The sequence below is a fragment of the Anoplopoma fimbria genome, chromosome 1, assembly GCF_027596085.1.
Source record: "Anoplopoma fimbria isolate UVic2021 breed Golden Eagle Sablefish chromosome 1, Afim_UVic_2022, whole genome shotgun sequence".
Classification (NCBI taxonomy): Eukaryota; Metazoa; Chordata; class Actinopteri; order Perciformes; family Anoplopomatidae; genus Anoplopoma; species Anoplopoma fimbria.
The window spans coordinates 9449399-9468764 of NC_072449.1; the positions used below are offsets into that span (position 1 = coordinate 9449399).

Consider the following 19366-nt stretch of genomic DNA (forward strand, 5'->3'; position numbering starts at 1 on the left):
GTGTGTTTTTGCTCCTTCGTCCCTCTGGTTTTTTTTTCTCCATTATTTCTTACCGCCCTAAGTTGTTTTTCATGGTCATTTTCACTACATCAATACTTCCCCACGAACCCTTCCATCCTCCTGCCCCGATAATCACAGGGGACCAACAAGGACAAGGGGCCGGCGGCAAGACAGCCAATCTAATCGTTCATCTGATCAGTGGGCACTTTACATCGCCACTGTGACGCCAAAATAAGGTCCCAAAGGAGCTCAACACCTCTTTTATCTCTTTGTCAGGGAGATAGTCTCCCTCCTCTCTTCCCTGTCCCCTCTTTCACTCTATCTTTGTCCTCACTCTCGCTCTGTGTTATCTCTCTCGTCTCTAGATATAAAACAAAGATCTTGAGGCAAATACTTTCATGTGATACATTTTCTTTGTGTACGTGTTAATTCCACTAGTGTAACATAATAATAATAATCCATTTTGCAATCATTCAGCTCTTATGTTACCAATTACTCTGGAACACCTGTACAAAATAATGCATTCTACAGTAAATAACCCTTCAATTAATCCTGTTTAGCCTCTTTGTCATCCCATTTCCTGTTTAACATATTCATAAGGCTTATGATGTTCAGCTTCTTAAGACTGTGTTCGAGAGATGTTTTTTTATACCTCTTGGTTTAGTATCTGATTGCATTGTTGTGAAAGGCGTTTTTAATGTTGACCCTTCTTCATGTATGCAAATTAGGAAGGAAAACCACAACGAACAACCACGCTGTAATATCAAATTAAAGTATGGAGCAAGTCTTTCTCAGATATTTTATACGTCTATAATTTTATGGCCACCATAATAGAAAATAATGAGATAATTGATGCCATTTGCACTTAGCTAAGACTTTGTTGCTTTGTTCCTTTTATAGCCTCAAAATGAAAATTATATCTGCAACAATTTCAGCTGAAAGAAGGGGTGTTAAGCAATATCTCCTGCAAGTATTTAAACTAATTTACATGTATAACTTTTGACTATTTTTCATCTGGAGTTGAAAAGGATGTGCTTTAGAGGAAACTATTTTAATGTGAGCAGAATATAGTCTTACCGTTTCATAGTCATACCACACAGCATCAGGGATGTATGCCCGCACCATGACCGAACCCTGCAGGAAACAAGAACAAAATATGTCTTCATATGTGTGCATTTTTGAACAAATCTAAATGTTTGTTTTTGCTATTTAATACAACATTATAAACCTGTGATTTGTTGTGCAGACATAAAAAGGTGTCAGCTTTGTGTTTTGTGTGATATAATGCCTGTGTTTGACTTGTGTTTGCAGCCAGTAACACCTTCTTCACCTCCCCGTACACATTCAACGCTTTAATCGTATACAGGGCTTAACAGGAAGATATGAGCCCCAATACCGAACAAAGAAAGCATGAATATTCCTTGTTGCTATAAATCACTGCAACTTAATAATAAATAAGAAGAAGATAAAATGTTTCCATCAAGGAGAGTTATTTCAAAACTGCCTACCATCTGATATAAAGTTTCCACAAAACCCTTGTGACATTTCAGTCTACAGCGCTATGATGCAACAGATAATAGAAAAGACAGCATCAAGGGACAACTGATAGGTAACAGTCTTTGATAGCTTAAGGTGGTGGACAGACAGGAGCAATCAATAGAAGAGCGCCAAGCCTTTGATAGCTTTGTCACTTCTCTGCTCTTTCTGACAGGGCAGAACAGAAAGGAAGAGAGATAAACACAGGGAGCGAAGCGAAATAAAGAGGGAACCAGAGGTCCTTCTTAGAAAACAGACCAAATTATTAAATACACTATGTCAGCTGTGTAGACCTAGACCATCTGTCAAAGGCACAGATGGCACCTTTCTCTCACTCTCTTTCTTTTGAGTGAAAGAAAGAGAGTGAGAGTGAGAGTGGCCCTCTGAGGCCTGTTAATAGGAACAAGAAAGAGGGTTGACAGGAAGCCAAAGAAAGAACAAACAGGTAAGATGACAAGGAACAAAGGGTAAATAAACAGAAGCAAATCATTTATGAATTCAAATTACACGTGAAACTCTATAAGAGCAAACTAAGATTAAAGGATAATGCTATAATGGCCTACAAACCAAATTAAATGACCTAACATCCTCTTTGGGGTCTACAACTGCAGTCAGAAGCAGATCACCTGTCACAACCGCTGCACAGCCTGTGGGTTGACGGCCTGGGGAAATGGATGTTCCCCCCTATACCTCGTTTTCTGGTGTCTGATTTGCTCGCGGCGCCTATCAATCACCGCACTGACTAATGGGAAGGGACTGCAGGACCTAGCATGGCTGCTAACCGCGATTGAGAGGGACAAGGCATGAGGCCCGTACCCTCATTTGGAGTACTGAAGCTCAATAGTTAGCCATGGGGCTAGGATTTGATCAGGTGGGCTAAAGATTCATACTGGCAGAATGATCAGATGGTAGCTGAGGTAGATGAGAGACGAAGTCAGAGTGAGTGAGCGAGCGAGGAGGAAAGAGAGACGGGATGAAATGAAATGGGGATCATAAGGATCGGTTGACGGCAGCTGATTAAGAGAATGCAGATGAGATAAGGGAGCCACTGCTTGATGAAAGGATGAGCTAAAAAAGTAAAGGGAGCAATGGGCAAGTAGAGGGTGGGGGGGGGGGGGGGGGGGGAGTGGAAGCATGGATGAAGACTAGAGGGGATGACAGAGAGAGAGAGAGAGAGAAAGAGATCTCCCCAGTTTATCACAGAGATCAAGGTTAAAGCATCGACTGATCTGAATGATGGAGCAAGAGCATCATTAGAGAAAGGGAGAGGCGGGCGGACTCAGTGATAAATAGAAAGAGACAGAGAGGTATAAGAATACTGAAAGAAGAAAAGAAGTGGTGTGAAGTGTGGTTAGAGATCAGCGTGTGACCTCACTCAAGTGGCTGACACTATCTATTCATGTGGCCCTTTCACAGCCTGATGCATCTGGAACAGATAGTGGGCGATCTGTTCTTAATGCCTGCTCTGACCCTGGCTTAGACCACAGCAGCACACCGTCTCCAGAAAAGATGAATAATCAGCCACATCGGATCGGTCATTTGGAAAGAGTCCTTTTCAAGAGGCAACGCCAGTGGTCCAAAATGTTTCAACAAACCCTAAAGTGTGAGATACTTAAACAGGCCCTATTGTGCTATTTTACGGGTGCATATTTTTAGCTGAAGTTACAGTTACAACATGTTTACATGCGTTAATGCTCATAATCCGCCTTGTTTTTCTCATCCTGGCTGTCCTGCAGCACCTCTTCTCCCCCTCTCTCTGAAATGCTCCGTTGTAGCGTTTGCTCCTCCCTCCAGAAAGCAAAGTCTGCCATGATTGGTCAGATAGCCCGCTCTGTTATGATTGGTCAATGTTTCACATTTCAAAAAACTCTCTCTCCAGAGCATGACAAATAAATGACCGTTCACAACAGAATTCAACGGGCCACCTGGGTGAGAGACTTTTTTCATAACCACTATACCACGATAGATGTGAGCTTCAGCACCGTTTCTCTCTTGTGTTGTTTGAGGGCCAAACTAGCCGGAGAATTTTGAGTGACTTCCGTAACATTGTGACCTCATAAAGTTACGGAAGTGAAGGAGAGAATTCAATCGAGACGTTTTTTCAGGCAGCTCAGGAGCTTCTGAGGGGGAGGGTAACTCCTATTAGGCGTGGACTTCAGGTTTTACACTCTACGGACCTTTTACATGTACAAAAATATATTTAACACACTAAAGAAGAGGGAAAAAGTGGAAAAGCATAATAGGGCCACTTTAATGTCAACAATGCTCAAAGCCACCTATATTATGCCATTCATGTTGCATTTCACTCAGATCCTGTTTTTCTGCTTGCTACCTTGGATCTATTTGGTATTTTTCTGCCTGCCATGAACTTCAGTATGCATTGGAAGGGGAGATTCATGTGAAGTCTTGTAAGTATTGATCGTAAGAGTCGATCGAGCAGCATGGTGCATCTTTGCTGTTTCGCTCAGGTGTGGTTTAACCCAAATTCTGGGCACATGAACAAATGTTACTCAAAGCTTGCAAACCCTGGTGCAACATCTGTCGATGATATGTTGGACAAATTGATTTGAAATGTGAACACCCTCAAGCAGAAAAAAAAAAATTCTGTATACTGCACACGTAGCTGTGGTGTGAATGACTGGTCTCTAACTTACAGCTGTCCAAATGTGTCATGATGCATTAAGTGAGAATTGTAGGCTTGAATGCATCATCTGTACATGTCAGGGACTGCAAACCATGCCTTTGCTTACAATGTCACCCAAAAAGTTCCACATGAGAACAACATGTTAAGCAAGCATTTCTGAATAACTTTATCCAGTACATTGTGAAGTCATCCGTGACATTTCTGCAATATCATAAGCAAGGTCTTAGTTTGCGATTGAGATGCAATTTCTCTCTATTCAATTATCAGTGTCACAATCTTGGTTTGTTTCCTGTTTTATTTTGAAGTTCTCTGCCTCTTGTTTGCTGTGTTTATTTGACTTCCTGTCTTTTTGTTTTCCCCTCCTTTTTCTTCAGCCTTGCACTGTTCGCTTGTGTTTCTTCCACATATCACCTTTCAGTCTGCCCTCGTGTATTCCCACCTGTGTCTTGTTGTCTGATTACTTTGTGTACTTATGGTCCTATATTTTGATTGTTGGTTATCGTTAGTCTGCTATGTCTACTATTTGTATCTCTTGTGCAGTTGTCTGATTTACCTGATCGTGTTTCGAATTGTTTTTTGCCCCGTTCTGGTTATTCTTGGATTTTTTGTTTCTCACTTTTGGACCCACCTTCCTTGTAAGTTTGGTTTTGGACGTTTCTTGATTAAATCACAGTTTAAAATCCCTCTGTTCTCTGTGTCTGTCTGCATTTGGGTTCATCCCCCATTGGCCGCTCCTACAGACCATGACGATCAGGGCACGTTGGTGATGGAGAGCAACTTTGCTTTTACAGAGAAAAGAAACGGGTGGTTGGTCATAATGGATGCCAGGCCCTAACACACCCACTTCTAATGGATTTATTTTAATCCCATTCTGTTAACAATTTAACTACAGTTGAGTTGTACCTCTTGCCTTGAAAGGACCCAAAGTAAATGCACTTTTGACAGCTATTAATTTGTCTTGTTTGTCTTTTTGATGCAAATTACAACCTGCATAGTCACCTTATGGCCCTTTCTTGTCTCTACCCTCAGACTAGCCCGAGCCGTGAGGTACTGCAAGCATAATCCCTCCACTTCTTGTATTAGAAACTTTTCAACAATCCCACTGATTGAAGTTACTTTATCCCTGGCCCCACTATGAATCCAATTCGCTTTCCACTATTCTGTAATTCACAAGAGGCCATGCTAAATTGCTTATTAATCAGGCCACTTTGACATGACCGCAATTGCTGTGTATGTATGCATACACATGCACGTACAGGCACGCACATTTACTAGTACGCACAGGTGCACGCATACACACACACACACTGAGACAAACAGGCACAAACACACACATACACACTTCTATCTACACTTCTAATCTGCTGGTAATGAGGTCAGTGCTCTCATTAGAGTTGAGAGAAAAGAGGGAGGATATGAAAGAGAGAAGAAAGAGGGATGAGAGGAGGGGAGGGCAACAAAGGAAAATCCCATGTCATGTTTTCCCAGCGGAGGTCACGGTATGTGCGTGTGTGTGTATGACTGCATGAGTGTGTGTGTGTGTGTGTGTGTGTGTGTGTGAGAGTAACTGATCATCTCATCTACATCATCTGCAAGACCCATTTCTGTATGTACGACATGTACATTTCCATATGTACTGTAGCTGTATATGATGGTAGTTTCTGTGTCTAGATGTAATATGGTACAGTCATGAAAGTGCATTTTGAGTGAGCACATGCATTTGAAGGACCAAAGCATGTTCATATATTTTTGGGGGATTTCGTGTGTTGGCTGACCTGCTCTAGTACAGGTGTGATGAGCAGGTGTTTTCCCCAGAGGAACTGGTGGTCCACTGTCCACGTGGCACTGTCGGAGTAGAATCTTGGGAGAGACAAAGAAGAGTTTAGAATCAATAAGTTATCTTTTTTTAACCATGTTCCTGCTAATAAAAACAATCCTTGTGTAAAGGCACAATGTCTCTTATTCAGTAAGTGCCTGTGTATTGTCACTGACAACCTTGGAGGCAATCCATTATTACTGTTTCCACCCTTCCACCATAATTCTTAAACAATGTGATAGTTTTTAAATTTCACAAAGAAATAAAAAAAAAAACACATTGTGCTCCTGTTAAAATGTCTACTGAAGCTTGCAGCCTATAATGATAAGCTCATGAGTCCACCACACACTAAAAGCCACATGGTTTCCATATTTGAAAAATTCAAACATGCATTTCAGTCTCTTTCTTGCCATGGCCCTAACATGCACACTATGAGGGACTTCCTGCTTCACCTTCAGTAAAACAAATAGAACAATAAAGATTTTTTTGCATGCATGTATAGTTGTCCTGCTTTCTATTTGGGGTGAGGAAAATATTGTTTTAATTTGTCTCATAAAATCCTGCATTTAAAAAGCTACTGCAGTGTAAAAAGTGCTAAATTCAGATAGTTTTGGTAGTGAAGTTTGTTCAGGCAGAGCACTGAAAACGCGCATCTACTGGCTGATTGACATCAGCTGTTTGTAGAATCCTCTACAGTGATTGGCTCAATTCTAGCTCAGACGTCCAATCAATATGCGTGCAGGTGTACAGCGCGGGCCTTACAACCTGTCACTGGTTCTGATCGTTATTCTCTCTCGCTCTGATGCGTTTTTGCTTTATGGTTACTTCAGGTTGTGCTTGCATGACAATACCAGTCAGATAGATTTTGCTGTGTTGTTGTCAGCTATGTCTGATATTTAGCTTTGCTGCTCTGCTCTTGTTGTTCATTATTGGCCTGTGCATGCTTGCACGTGATGTTGTGCTTCTGTCTGTTTGCAATGCTGCTGAATATGTGTGGTTTTTATTCAAATCTGTATGTTATTATTATTATATTCCTTTATTGATCCCCATGGGGGAAATTCAAGTGTTGCAGCAGCTCAACTACACAGACAATAAATACACATACTATACAACTACACAGACACAGACAATAAATACACATACTATACAACTACACAGACACAGACAATAAATACACATACTATACAACTACACAGACAATAAATACACAGACTATACAACTATACAACTACACAGACAATAAATACACATACTATACAACTACACAGACACAGACAATAAATACACATACTATACAACTACACAGACAATAAATACACATACTATACAACTACACAGACAATAAATACACATACTATACAACTACACAGACAATAAATACACATACTATACAACTACACAGACACAGACAATAAATACATACTATACAAATGTGCATTTGCAATGGATGTTTAACATGAAGTTGATGGAGCAGATGAGTTAATGTCCTACTATGGTGTTAATGCCCAACATGATAATAAGAATAGGCTGCTTCAGTTGAGGCTGAATTAGTTTATAGTTTTGGTGATGTTTTGCTCTTGCGGTTAGATGGTGTTTTTACCTAATCTATGGGGAAAAAAGATGATCATAACAGAATGTTTTGGTTGGTCAAGCTAAACTCCTGCTGATTGCTTATGTGGTTTGTGTGGAGAGGAGATGAGGCCTGGCTTGGCAACGCTGTTTGCTCCAAACAGCTATCTCCTCCATCATATCTTCTGATTTCACTAAGATTAATGTTAATATATGTGTTTATTCAGGGGATTAGCTCCCTCAGCTGACTCGTGAATTTAAATATGCACAAAAGCGTTCTATTCTCTAATGCCTGCCATGGACCTAACGATCCTCTTGCGGATGACTTCTTGCAAACACCTTTAATAATAATAATAATGATAATAAAAGAAACAATGTTTATTATAAGTCTAATTTAATCCTCCGTCCTAAATTGAGCATAAAGAAGGTTCAGGCAGAGCACTGAGGTTCCAGTTGTATTGACTGATTGGCTTCAGTTGTTTGTGATGCACTACAAAGACCGGCTCATTCCCAACCGTGTGACCAGTGACATCCACTCGTATGCATGCAGGTATGATGGATGGACCTTTTTAAGACTGTTTATTATGCTCATGTCAACGCGTTTGCTGCCACAGCTGACTTTGGGCTGTTCTTGTCCTTTTTATGGAAGACTAGTCACCGGATTTCGTCTCGACATTACACCGGGGTCAAAGGTAAGTGTGTGCTGCTGTCCTGCTGTGTGCTTCATGGTTGCGTTTGCTCGGCAATACCAGTAGCTCGCCACGGCTGCATTGCTGTGGGTTATTTTTCTTGTGTTCAGATTTGCTGCACTTCATGATTCAATTCGCGATGTGAATGAATGATTGGCATTTACGGCCTCTGTGATGGTTTGCGGCATGCTGTTCTCAATCTGCTATGTTGCTTAATATGTACGATTTTCCTGTGACATCTTTGTGTATTCCCTTGTTATGCACGTCTAAACACTAAGCAAACAATGCAGTTCATATAGCAGTTGAATAAATGTCTTGTGGTGCCTTGCAAGTGCTTGTTTGGTGCTGATGTTTAAAATGATTATTTCAATTGTACTTCAGTATGGGCTGAATTGTTTGTTGCCGCATTTTCCCACCGGCAGTTTGAAGGTGTTTTTCCTCATGCATGCTAAAAGGATGATCACTAGAGAATACTTTATCAAACGGCATATAAAGCTAAACTCCTGCTGATTGCTAATTTGGTTTGTGTCGAGCGGAGGCCTGGCTTGCCAACTTTTGTTTACTGCCACGACTAACTCCACCATCCAAATCTCCTCCTATGTGATATTGTTGATATCGACTCCGTGTCCATACACTAAATCTGGGACAACTCCCTCTCAAACAACAGAGCTTTTTTCCACTAAACTGTATAAGCATTTGCTATAAATATTCAATTACTTGAGTGTCCCTCTGACATTATGAGGACCGTGTTCTTACAATATATATCGAATGACTTACTCGTGCATGACAGGTCGTACAACAGTCTCCCCTGTAGTGTGGGCTTTGTAGAAGAGTGTGTAGAGGTAAGGCAGGAGTGTGTAGCGTATCCTCAAGTAATGTTTAGAGCTGCTCACCAGTGTTGAGTTGGCACCAAACACAGCTGGATCCTGGGGCTGGAGACAGACAGACAGATGGATTACAGGGATGGAGATGGGGAAAGAGAGCTTGTGTGAATGAGGAAAGGAATCGGACTTGGAGTGAGAGGAAAGAAAGGTGTGATGGGAGAAAGGTAAAGAAGGAAAACGATGAACGATTTTACGTTTTACATCACCAATTCATTCATGAGTAAGTGGACATTAACTGTAATTATAAAGATTTAAAAGGAAATTAACTTCGCGTAGGACTAATCTAAAAGCAGCGTTTGCAGAAACGAATGAGCAAGAGAGAACTTGAGAGAAAGATATAAAAGGAGTAGAAAAGTGTGCGTGAGAAAGAACCAGAAGAAGTATGATTTAATTCCAATGATAGCGGAGAGTGAGAGGGTGATTAGCTGCTAACAGGCCATGCTCCTCATCTGGCTAATCATTTATGCCCTCGGCACCTCTGAGAGTGTGATGAGAAGTGTGTGGTGTGTGTGTGTGTGTGTGTGTGTGTGTGTGTGTGTGTGTGTGTGTGTGTGTGTGTGTGTGTGTGTGGGGGGACTGGCCTGCATGGCCATGTGTTGAGAGCCATGATTAGGGCAAAGCAAAGGTCACACATTAGCTGTCTCGTTTAGTGGAAATCGTACTTCAGATTCATCACCATCATGTCCCTGTCCTCCAGCATATAAACCCCCCTCCCTCCCTCCCTTCCTTCCTCATCTACCCCCCACCCCCGAATGCTGTGGTATTTTTTTTTTGCAGCAGTGATGAGCATGGAAATGTCACATGAAGAATGTCGTGAGAGCATACATTTTCACGCCATTCAATGCTGCAGACAGACTTTGACGACCGAGTTATTTGTTCATCTAGCTCAGTATGTATGATCAATATAAACACTGTGGGCTCAGTGGGTGCTTTTCCTGTGTCTCTGTGACATTTTAAATCTGACATTTACATTTAGAGTGTGCCTTCTAAAGATACACATAAATGTCACTATATCCTCGTTATGATTATTCTTATGATTATTCTTATTGACAAGTAGTTTTCAGATAAAGGTTTAAGAGACATTAGAAAAAAAAAAGTAAGACGATTCAGAAACAAATAATAAAAACTATAGAATATATACAAGATGTTTGAATTAAAATAAAAGGGTTTTGCAGTTTTTACAAGTGATAGTTTTGTGCAGATTTATTATTATTATTAGTAGTAGTCATTTTCTAAACTTACCAGACTGTTCAAGCTGTTCTATTATTTTCCTTTTCCCACTTAGTCATTTTAACCACATGACTGATGATTTTTTTTAAATCAAAAATCGAATTGTGTGAATATTTTGTGAAAGCACCAGCAGTCAACCCTACAATATTGATTGAATATTGATGAAGATATTTGGTCAAAAATACTGTGATATTATTGCCCTGCCCTACTACGCAAGACCCAAGCCCGAGTTAAAGGAGGTGGTGCTGTATATGAGAGTGAATACATTACACTTTTGCCTACTTGGGCCATCTAAGCGGAGATTGCCATTTTGCAAAACGTTGGCCACATTGAACATCATGTGATAGTTATTTAACATAATTTATCATTAATGTTACTTTTAAACAAAGTGTAATATCTCAACCTATTTGGAGCTACTGGGCTTTGTTTTACTTCAGGCTCAGATGTTTGATAAACCTACTGCAGCCATGATGAATTTTCAATAAATAATATTCCCAGCGTTAAACCCGAAATCAGTTTTACAACACTGCTTTACCAGTGCTGGTATGATGACGATAACCTTGGATACTGAAAGAAGTCACTATTTTTAACCGCTTGGCATTTTATAGCACCTGTATGCAATGCTATGAAATGAAGGGTATACCCTGCAGCACTTTAGACCAAACAATGGCTGTGTGATACACACAACCTGAAAACTGACAGGGTAATAGAAGAATTGTAAAACAAAAATGCCTTTACAGTACCTTGTAGCCCTGAGCGTTGTGGTTCCGACTGAAGGGATAGAAAGCGCCCACCTGCATCCAGCGACGGCATAACTCTTCGCTGCAGTCGTCAAAGAATCCACAGATGTCAGCTCCGATCTGTAACACGGGATGGCACGACAGCTTGACATTTAGACAGAACCTACAGTATAGTTCTATTAATGCCTTAAATGTTACATTCAGTGTATTTGATTCTTACAGTTGTCAAACAAAAAAAAAAAAAAAAAAAAAGAGGAAGCTGTGGATTCCAGTTGAAGAATGTATGTTGGAACTGAAATAAAATACAGTAGCTCTATGTTTACTATAATGTCGATCCAGGAGCCTTCAGAAAGAACACAACCAACTGCATCTGAGGTGAACAAATCTCCTGCAGCTGTGAAAAAGGAGCACTTTGTGTGATAGCTGAACACATATTTGTCTTTTTAAATTGCCTTCTTGATGTCTGCTCAATTCAGTCAAGATTTACTGGCAGACAGTAGATGTGGGCAGTGATCTTTATTTACATTAATTGCACAATGGAGTCCAAGACAGAGACTTCAGTCAAAGGCCAGTCCACAGAGACTGCTTGCTTTCTTTTGTTTACTACTGGCCACATTTTACAACGGACTCAACGGGAGGCAATCGATCCAAACCCCATTTCTCCGGCTCCCTCTTTCTGTCTCTCTATGTTTGTGTGTGTGTGTGTGTGTGTGTGTGAGTGTGTGTGTGTGTGTGTGTGTGTGTGTGTGTGTGTGTGTGTGTGTGTGTGTGTGTGTGTGTGTGTGTGTGAGAAAGAACCTAAAATCTGTTTGACACACTCCCACCAGGATGTAGTTGGCATCTATAAAACCACCTGACGTGCACAGCTGGAGGTATGTGTGTGCATGTATGCGTTTGCGTGTGCGTTCGACTCTTTGCTGTTTTTCTTGCCTGTGTTTTGGACTGCGTTCAAGTACATTGAGCGCCCTTGGGTACTGACTAGCAGTGTATCTTATGGTTTTGAACGTGGTGGTGTTCCGGCAAAGGGGACCGTTGTTCTTCCAGACATTTTAATAGATCTCATTCCAGACACACTTTTTCTTGCCTGCCCACCTGTCTTTATGCTTACGCCTGAACATAGATCTCAATTAGCAGCTGAATCCTCTTTTCAAACAGACAAACGAGGGAAAGTTCCTAATGCCAGAGCTACACGTAAACTAAACTGTAACACGTAAAAAGACCAACGATTGGCTCCAGCTAAATTGATTTGTAACACGGTCTTTTTGTACGCTACAAGCGCCCTACATACCGAATAGTGTTTCTGTCTTTCGTTAATACTACCGGAAGGGAATCTGAGCCTCAAGTGAAATGTGCCTTCGTTAATGGATAATTGCTTAAAATGAACCGACTGCAAGGAGCTCTTGGTTCCCTCGAGTCTTTCTTTTCTCCCACATCAAATCAATCAAAACATGACTTGCATATAACATTATAAGTATCAAATGAGGACCACATTTAATGCTTGATCATAAAAATGAGTGATTTTTATGATGCAATGTTTGAATCTGTAGCTCAAGTAAAAAGCTGAAGAGAGATTACTCCTTGCAGTCCTGTTAAGCCCTATCATGGCATCCAGGTTAGAAACTGTTTTTCCTGTCAAACTCACTTACCTTGAGCATAATATGAACAGTATTTGCCCTTCTGTGGAGGTTTACTACTCACATAGGGAATCCCGAAGAGCCCAAACTCTAGCATGCCAGGGATGGCCCATTTTATGTCGTTCCAGTTGGCAGCATTGTCCCCCAGCCAGTGACCAGAATATTTTCCCACACCTGGGAAGGAGGAGCGGGTCAACATCAGAGAACGGTTTCCTCCAAACACACGCTGCAGAGCTCTGTGGGGGGGGGGATGAGTCGGAACAAGACAGGCAGAGAAAGAAAGACGTTGTTGAGATAAAATAAGACATTGGTATAGTGCGAGAGGGTGACTCCAACAGCACACGGGGGAAACCAATATCAAGCACATAAATAGGCTCGCGGAGTAGAGTGAGAGCGAATGGTAGGGGGCAAAGCTAGGGGCTAGTTGTACTTTTTCTTCCCCATTGTACATCATTTTTTTTCGATTTGCGAAGGGGAAATCGAAGCCACATTGATTTCCATGACAATACGGAACACTGATACAGTTTATGAAACGTGTCTCCTGCCAATAATACATTTTAATTTGTGGACAGAGGGAGAAAACAAGGAGGAGGAAGTGAGGAAGGAGACAAAGTATAGATGAGCTAGCTGCAATACCAAAGGAGTGAGTCAGCAATTGGACTTCAGAGGGCTTGCATTTCATGGTCTCCAATAAATGTGTATGTGCCCTTGTGTGTTTTTGTATGTGTGTTCCATGTGTAGGTTAGTGTTGTGTTTCCCTTCATGCAAAAAAAATGTGTGTGTCTTTGTGCATCTGTGTTTACTGGGCCTTTCACATTTTCTGGATATTTCTGCCTCATTGTCGGCTCGCTCCTCTGGCTTGTGACCCAGACATCAATCTTAGCGTTTCATCTTGGAGGAAGGCTCTGGCTTGTGACCCAGACATCAATCTTAGCGTTTCATCTTGGAGGAAGGCCCGTTTCCTAAAATGCACCCTTGAAGATGAATGTTAGTTAGAGTCTGAGGTGGCACGCAGGCTTTCCACAGGTGAATGCTATAAAGCGCGAAAAACACTGGTGTATTCTTTTGGCACCAGTGACATATGAAAGGGGCCTGACACAGATGGAATAATCGCAAACCATGGCGGGACTCTAGTTTTAATTGTAAAAATGATCAAAAACGCAATCAAATTGTCTGCCCTCCACTTTGAGAAGTTTGCGTTTTACAGCCTTGTCACATAATGCCCCGTTGTGAATTGTATTAACAGTAAATATATAAGATGTCATGAACAGTTATGCTCATCTGCGGCTTTAAAATGATGGCTACAAGGCAAGGAGTTCTCATTTGTTAAATGCATGTCTCCCCGACTCCTCTCTCCTCGCATATTTTCCTCGCCATCTCCGTTTGCACTCTTTGGGCGAGACCAAGACATAAAAAGCGGAGGCGAGGAACGGAATCAAGGATGTACAAACCTGGAAATGAGAAAGCCATCAGTGTGATTTTGACAGGTTATACTCTACCAGGAAGTGAAACGAAAGTGTGTTCAGTTCAGTTTATGCTTTCTTCAACAGCTGGGCTGCAAGTACTTCTATTTACCATTCCCGGGGAACTCTTAAAAAGGTTGTTATAATGCTAAAATTGCAGCACCAGGGAGCCCCAACAATGTAAGGTCTGCACACTTAACACCTGTTTCCTTAATTTTAATGTGCAATGGATGTCTTTATGTGACAGCCAAATAGGAATGTAAAAAGGCATATATGAGTATAAATCCAAGGTGATGACTGGCACATCTTGCAGTCAAATACCATAACAACCTTTTTAAAGGGCCAGTATGTACCTACATTTTCATTAGTGTATAATCCCCTGAAACTAAGAATCTGTGTTTTAGCTTAGAATGAGCTCTTCATATCTACATAGGAAGCGGTTCCTCTTTTAAATGTCCGCCCTGTTGCTTCACTTTGTTTCTACAGGGGCCCAGAACGGACAAACCAAACACAATCTATCGAGATCTTTTTTTGTAATTTGAACGTTACCTAAAGGCCACTGTAGTTCTTCGTTCCAAATTGTGAAATTGCGGTAATGTGAGCCGCCGAGTTCAAAACGGTGGTACCACCAGCTGACGACTGTTGCTTTTAAAGTAGTGTTATTATGGTAAGGGTGGCCTCTGAGTAAGGTTAACTGCAGTGCCCTGTGTTTGCACTCTGTGGCTCACGTCACTCCTGACTTGGGGGGAAAAAAGAGTAAGTAAGGGGCATTCAGACAGTTGCAATCTTCAACCACACTGCTAGATGCCATCATCTAGTCGTATCTAATCATATACCGTCTCCCTTTTTAAGATGTCACAAAGAACTTTAAATAATATGCCGCACGCTGTGCCGTAATAATTTCACTGTGGAATAATCTCTTCCTCTGCAGACACCGTCAAGAAAACAGTAACACCTGAAAGCTTACAGTAGCATTTAATCAAATGCAGTGATTCATTTTAATTTTATTTTTATTTTTACTGGCTTCTGAGATACATCTGAAAGTGTTTGGCAGTGAAGAATCAGCAGAAATTCCCTGCAGGAAATCCCAATAAGTGGGGGGAAATGTGAAGGAACCCTTGTAGCACTTACTGTATGTGAGATATTCAAAGATATAAACAGTTCCTTCCTATTTATTTACTTTTTAACCTCAACATACAGTTTATGATATATATCTGCATCTAAGGCTGTGCATAGCATTTGTTTAGCATGATGAGGTGTTATTTTCAAAAACCCATTAGTGCAGGTGTGTGCTGCTTTCTAATTGATGCAATTTCCCATACCATCACCATTAGTGCATAATAAGATTCTGGCAACTGAAGCCAACTTTAGCCTTGTGTGTAATGACTAGCTGGGGGCTTGGAGACTATAGACATTCCTGTTCCAAGATAAATGGGACTGCAGCCTTTATACCTCTGTGACATTTAAGTGGTTTGTGGTTTGTGGTTTGTGCAGCACTTGCTCATGTGCCAGGCTGACTTTCTTGACCGTATGATTGTCGTAGTCTTTGGATTATCAATGTGTTGTGCTCTTGTGAACCTCCTCTACTGCTCTCCCTTTTTTTTTTTTTATATTACTCTGTGCTTGTTTTTATGATGGAAACAAAAAGAGATTAGCTGCGTTTAGGGCCCAGCTGAATCATCACAATATAATTTGTGTGGCACCCAAGCACTGTTTCAGAGGCATAGCAAACTTTATTTAGTAACTAAATGGGTTTTACACCCACTTGCATAACTTGATTGTAGGATATACATAAACTGGTGTACCACTTTCATGCACTTGACATTATGCATGGATTGAACTGGACCTATAGGTATATGGGCCAAATGTTTGTACTCAAACTAGCGTGTGCACACAACTATCAGATGTCCACATAGTCCCCTAAATTGATTATAACAAAACTGACTAATGAGTTTCCTATCTACATCTATAAATAAATCAACTTTAACCTGCTTAAAGTTCCATCAATTTCCATATCTCAATGATTATTATTTTTATATCCTATAATCACATTGATGCCTCTCGGTAGATGAGTGTAAGTAATAGGACCTTTTAAACTGTTTCAGCGCCAGACCCAGATGAGAAATTCATTCACTCACCCTGGGATCCCGGCTCATTAAAACATATTTCTGCACTTTTCACATGGGATACAACTTGAAATGGTTTGCAAGAGTCACAGGCTTTGATTAAGCCAAGGGCAGAATTCACTGGGATTTCTAGGTTGTACTCTTTTTCTTTTTTTTTTTTTTTTTTTCATTTAAGCTTCGCTTTTATGTCGCCATTTCTCAACAGCCACTGATTCTACTGCACTTAACGTTAAAGAATCACGTGTGTCCCACTGTTTTGACATTACACAACACATTTTGAGTTTGCCAATGCCTCATTGCTCGTGATTGGTGGCAGCAAGTTGGTCTCCGCAGCACGAGCTGGCCAAACTCCTTGTGAATGCACTCACTTTTCAGTAGCCAGCACCATAGAGTAGCCATACAGACTGTGGACATCGTAGTGGTTCCCCCAGGCCTGCTTGGCATCCATACATAGAGTCTTACTGTACATCACCTCATCCACAATCTCTGTGGGGAGAGAAAAGATGGAAGAGGTGAAAAGATTGGAGTAAGGTGGGCAGAGGCATGGAATGAATACAAAATATAGTATGCAGTGATGGAAGGAGAGAAAAGGAGGAAAACGAGGACAGAAGAGAGAGACAGACAATGATATATATACAGCAATAGGAAGTGGGAACAATGAGGAAATGAGAGACAGCCAGAGCAATGGAGGAAGAGGATGACTAAGGAGGAGTGCAATAAAAAGGTGGCATCAGGGGAGCGTGCCTTTTCCAGTTATGATCATCCTGTCTGGGACACAGTCGGAATAAAAGACATGGCAGAAGAGTCATTTTCAAAATCCCTCACCAGGGACGCACTATTTTAGATGAGTTTTCCTCTGGACCTGAACTTACTTCATAAGCTATTGTGACACATTTATCCACTTATGCACAACAGTTGGGCCTAAATCTGCAAGCCAATGACATCCTCTGTATCTATGCAGGTGTGTAGATTTGTGACTGGTTTGTATGCAAGGGCAAGCTTGCAAACAATGCTGCCATGACAACGTTATGAAACTCAACTGTGTGTCTCACGGAACATAGATATTTTTATATAACAAAACTTTGCAAGAAAAGCAAGAACATAGTATGAATATGGTACAGAACATGTACAAAAAGGTGTCTTACTTGGAGTGAAGGGAGGGTAGTTGAGGTTGTTATCAGCACAGCCCTTATTTGAGCCTTTCTTGAAACTAGCCACCTCATTCATGTCCTGTGTGCATCAGAAGACATTGTTTCATAAATCACAATTATAACCATTTTAACTTAGAATTCTAATAACCTCCAACATGCTCCAACAGTGTTATGAATCCAGGATTCTTCCACTTAGGTGATCATAATATACTGAAAAAAAGAAGCTCTTATACATGTAATGTTTATTTTTCACCTCTCTAATGAACAAAATGACCTGGGATGAGCTGTGGTATTTGAAGTAAGATTTTTAATTGTGCGTGTTGCAGCAATGGAAAGAGCCAAATCCAAATTTTCAGCTGAGGACCCTTTAACAACATAATACGAATTTTAGCCTGTGTTTGGTGCTCTTTATTGGCCTCCAATGTTCAACCCAAAGTGAAGTAATTGCCACTGAAAATTACCAAAATGTAAGCTCACTGGCCCTGTGTGCGCGTAATTGGCTGCAGAATAATGTCAGTGTCAGGATTTGGGGGTTTTGCGAACAGCTCATCAGTGGAAACACACCTTTTTGTTTTATGTATTTAAAATTGACTTACAATCCAGAGGGCGTCATGTTTGATCTCCCTGGAGAATCGCTCATACTCATCAACCCACCAGTCGATGCAGCTTTGGCTGGTGTAGTCTGGAAATACAGTCTCTCCTGGCCACACCTCAGAGGGAGAGAACGTGAGATATTTGTTTACAAGCACATTTTAATAGTTTTGGAGCAAAACTCTGAGAACATAAGTCTGGCAAGTGAGCTCCCCTACTGACGGTATCCACTGCAGATTTTGTTTTGCCAAAGCACGATGCAGTACTTTTTCTGACAGGATTTAGTAATTTATGTCTGCTTCTCCTTTTTGTTATTTAATTTGAAAAAAAAAATCATCTGCAACACATCTTTTAATTAAGCGAGAAGCAAGTCTACACAATATCGTACAGGTAAACAATAGGAAGGAGCATGAGCACGATGGCGTAGGTGTAAAAAGCTCCCCTGAAGCAAAAACTAGGCCCATAGAAATGTCAGAGAGACAGTTTAAAGATTCTAGAAGTGACAAAGAAAAAAAAGATCAGAATAGAGATGAAGGATGGGAGGGAAAGGATTTGATGAGCCTCCAATGTTCAGAGAGGGAGAGAGATGGCAAAGGAGAAAAGGGATAGAGAGACGGGAGAGCTGAAGAGGAGAACAGAGGAGAGGAGGAATCGATAATGCAATAGAAATCTCGAGACGTGACTGTATGTTGGAAGTCGTCCTTAATGACATGTATTGAGAAAAATGATTAAGCCACGGAGAAAGGCGGAGATTTCCCGAATATATGTGTGTGTGTGTGTGTGTGTGTGTGAGCGTGTATTTCTGTGTGTTAACCCCTCCTGTAGCGAACAGTAGATATTAAAGCTCAAGGTTGCCTCATGCTAGCTATCTTTCTACCTTTTACTTCCACTGCCAATGACTTTACAACCCAGTTTGTAGCAAAGCCATGAATCATGCTTATGTATGCACACACACACACACACACACACACACACACACACACACACACACACACACACACACACACACACACACACACACACACACACACACACACACACACACACACACACACACAGATTTATAGGCAGATGTTTTTGGCAGGTGGTCAGAACTCCAAGGTCAGAGCTTATTGATAGTGCCTCACAGTTGCAATCTAACCTTTTTCAATCAGTTCCTACTTCTTTTATCTCTAGATAGATTTCTGCTTTCTAATACTGTCAGGCCGGTTACCACTGTTAACAAACCTGCTGGCTTTTTTGTAGTGGCATATCTCACTTACATCTGTTTGCCTGTTTTATTGCTCTCCAGTC

General features: G+C 41.0%; 1 protein-coding gene across 1 annotated transcript in view; it reads right to left on the bottom strand.

Annotated features, from left to right (window-relative positions):
• The window catches only part of si (sucrase-isomaltase (alpha-glucosidase)), a 68429-nt gene that overhangs the window by 34858 nt on the left and 14205 nt on the right, over window positions 1–19366 (bottom strand). Inside the window, exons 13-20 of the mRNA XM_054621769.1 lie at window positions 18079–18192; window positions 17477–17561; window positions 16700–16817; window positions 12807–12978; window positions 11112–11228; window positions 9032–9186; window positions 5956–6040; window positions 1078–1134 (exon numbers count right to left, since the gene is read on the bottom strand). Coding sequence (XP_054477744.1) covers window positions 1078–1134; window positions 5956–6040; window positions 9032–9186; window positions 11112–11228; window positions 12807–12978; window positions 16700–16817; window positions 17477–17561; window positions 18079–18192 — 903 coding nt within the window. The remainder of the gene's footprint in view (window positions 1–1077; window positions 1135–5955; window positions 6041–9031; window positions 9187–11111; window positions 11229–12806; window positions 12979–16699; window positions 16818–17476; window positions 17562–18078; window positions 18193–19366) is intronic.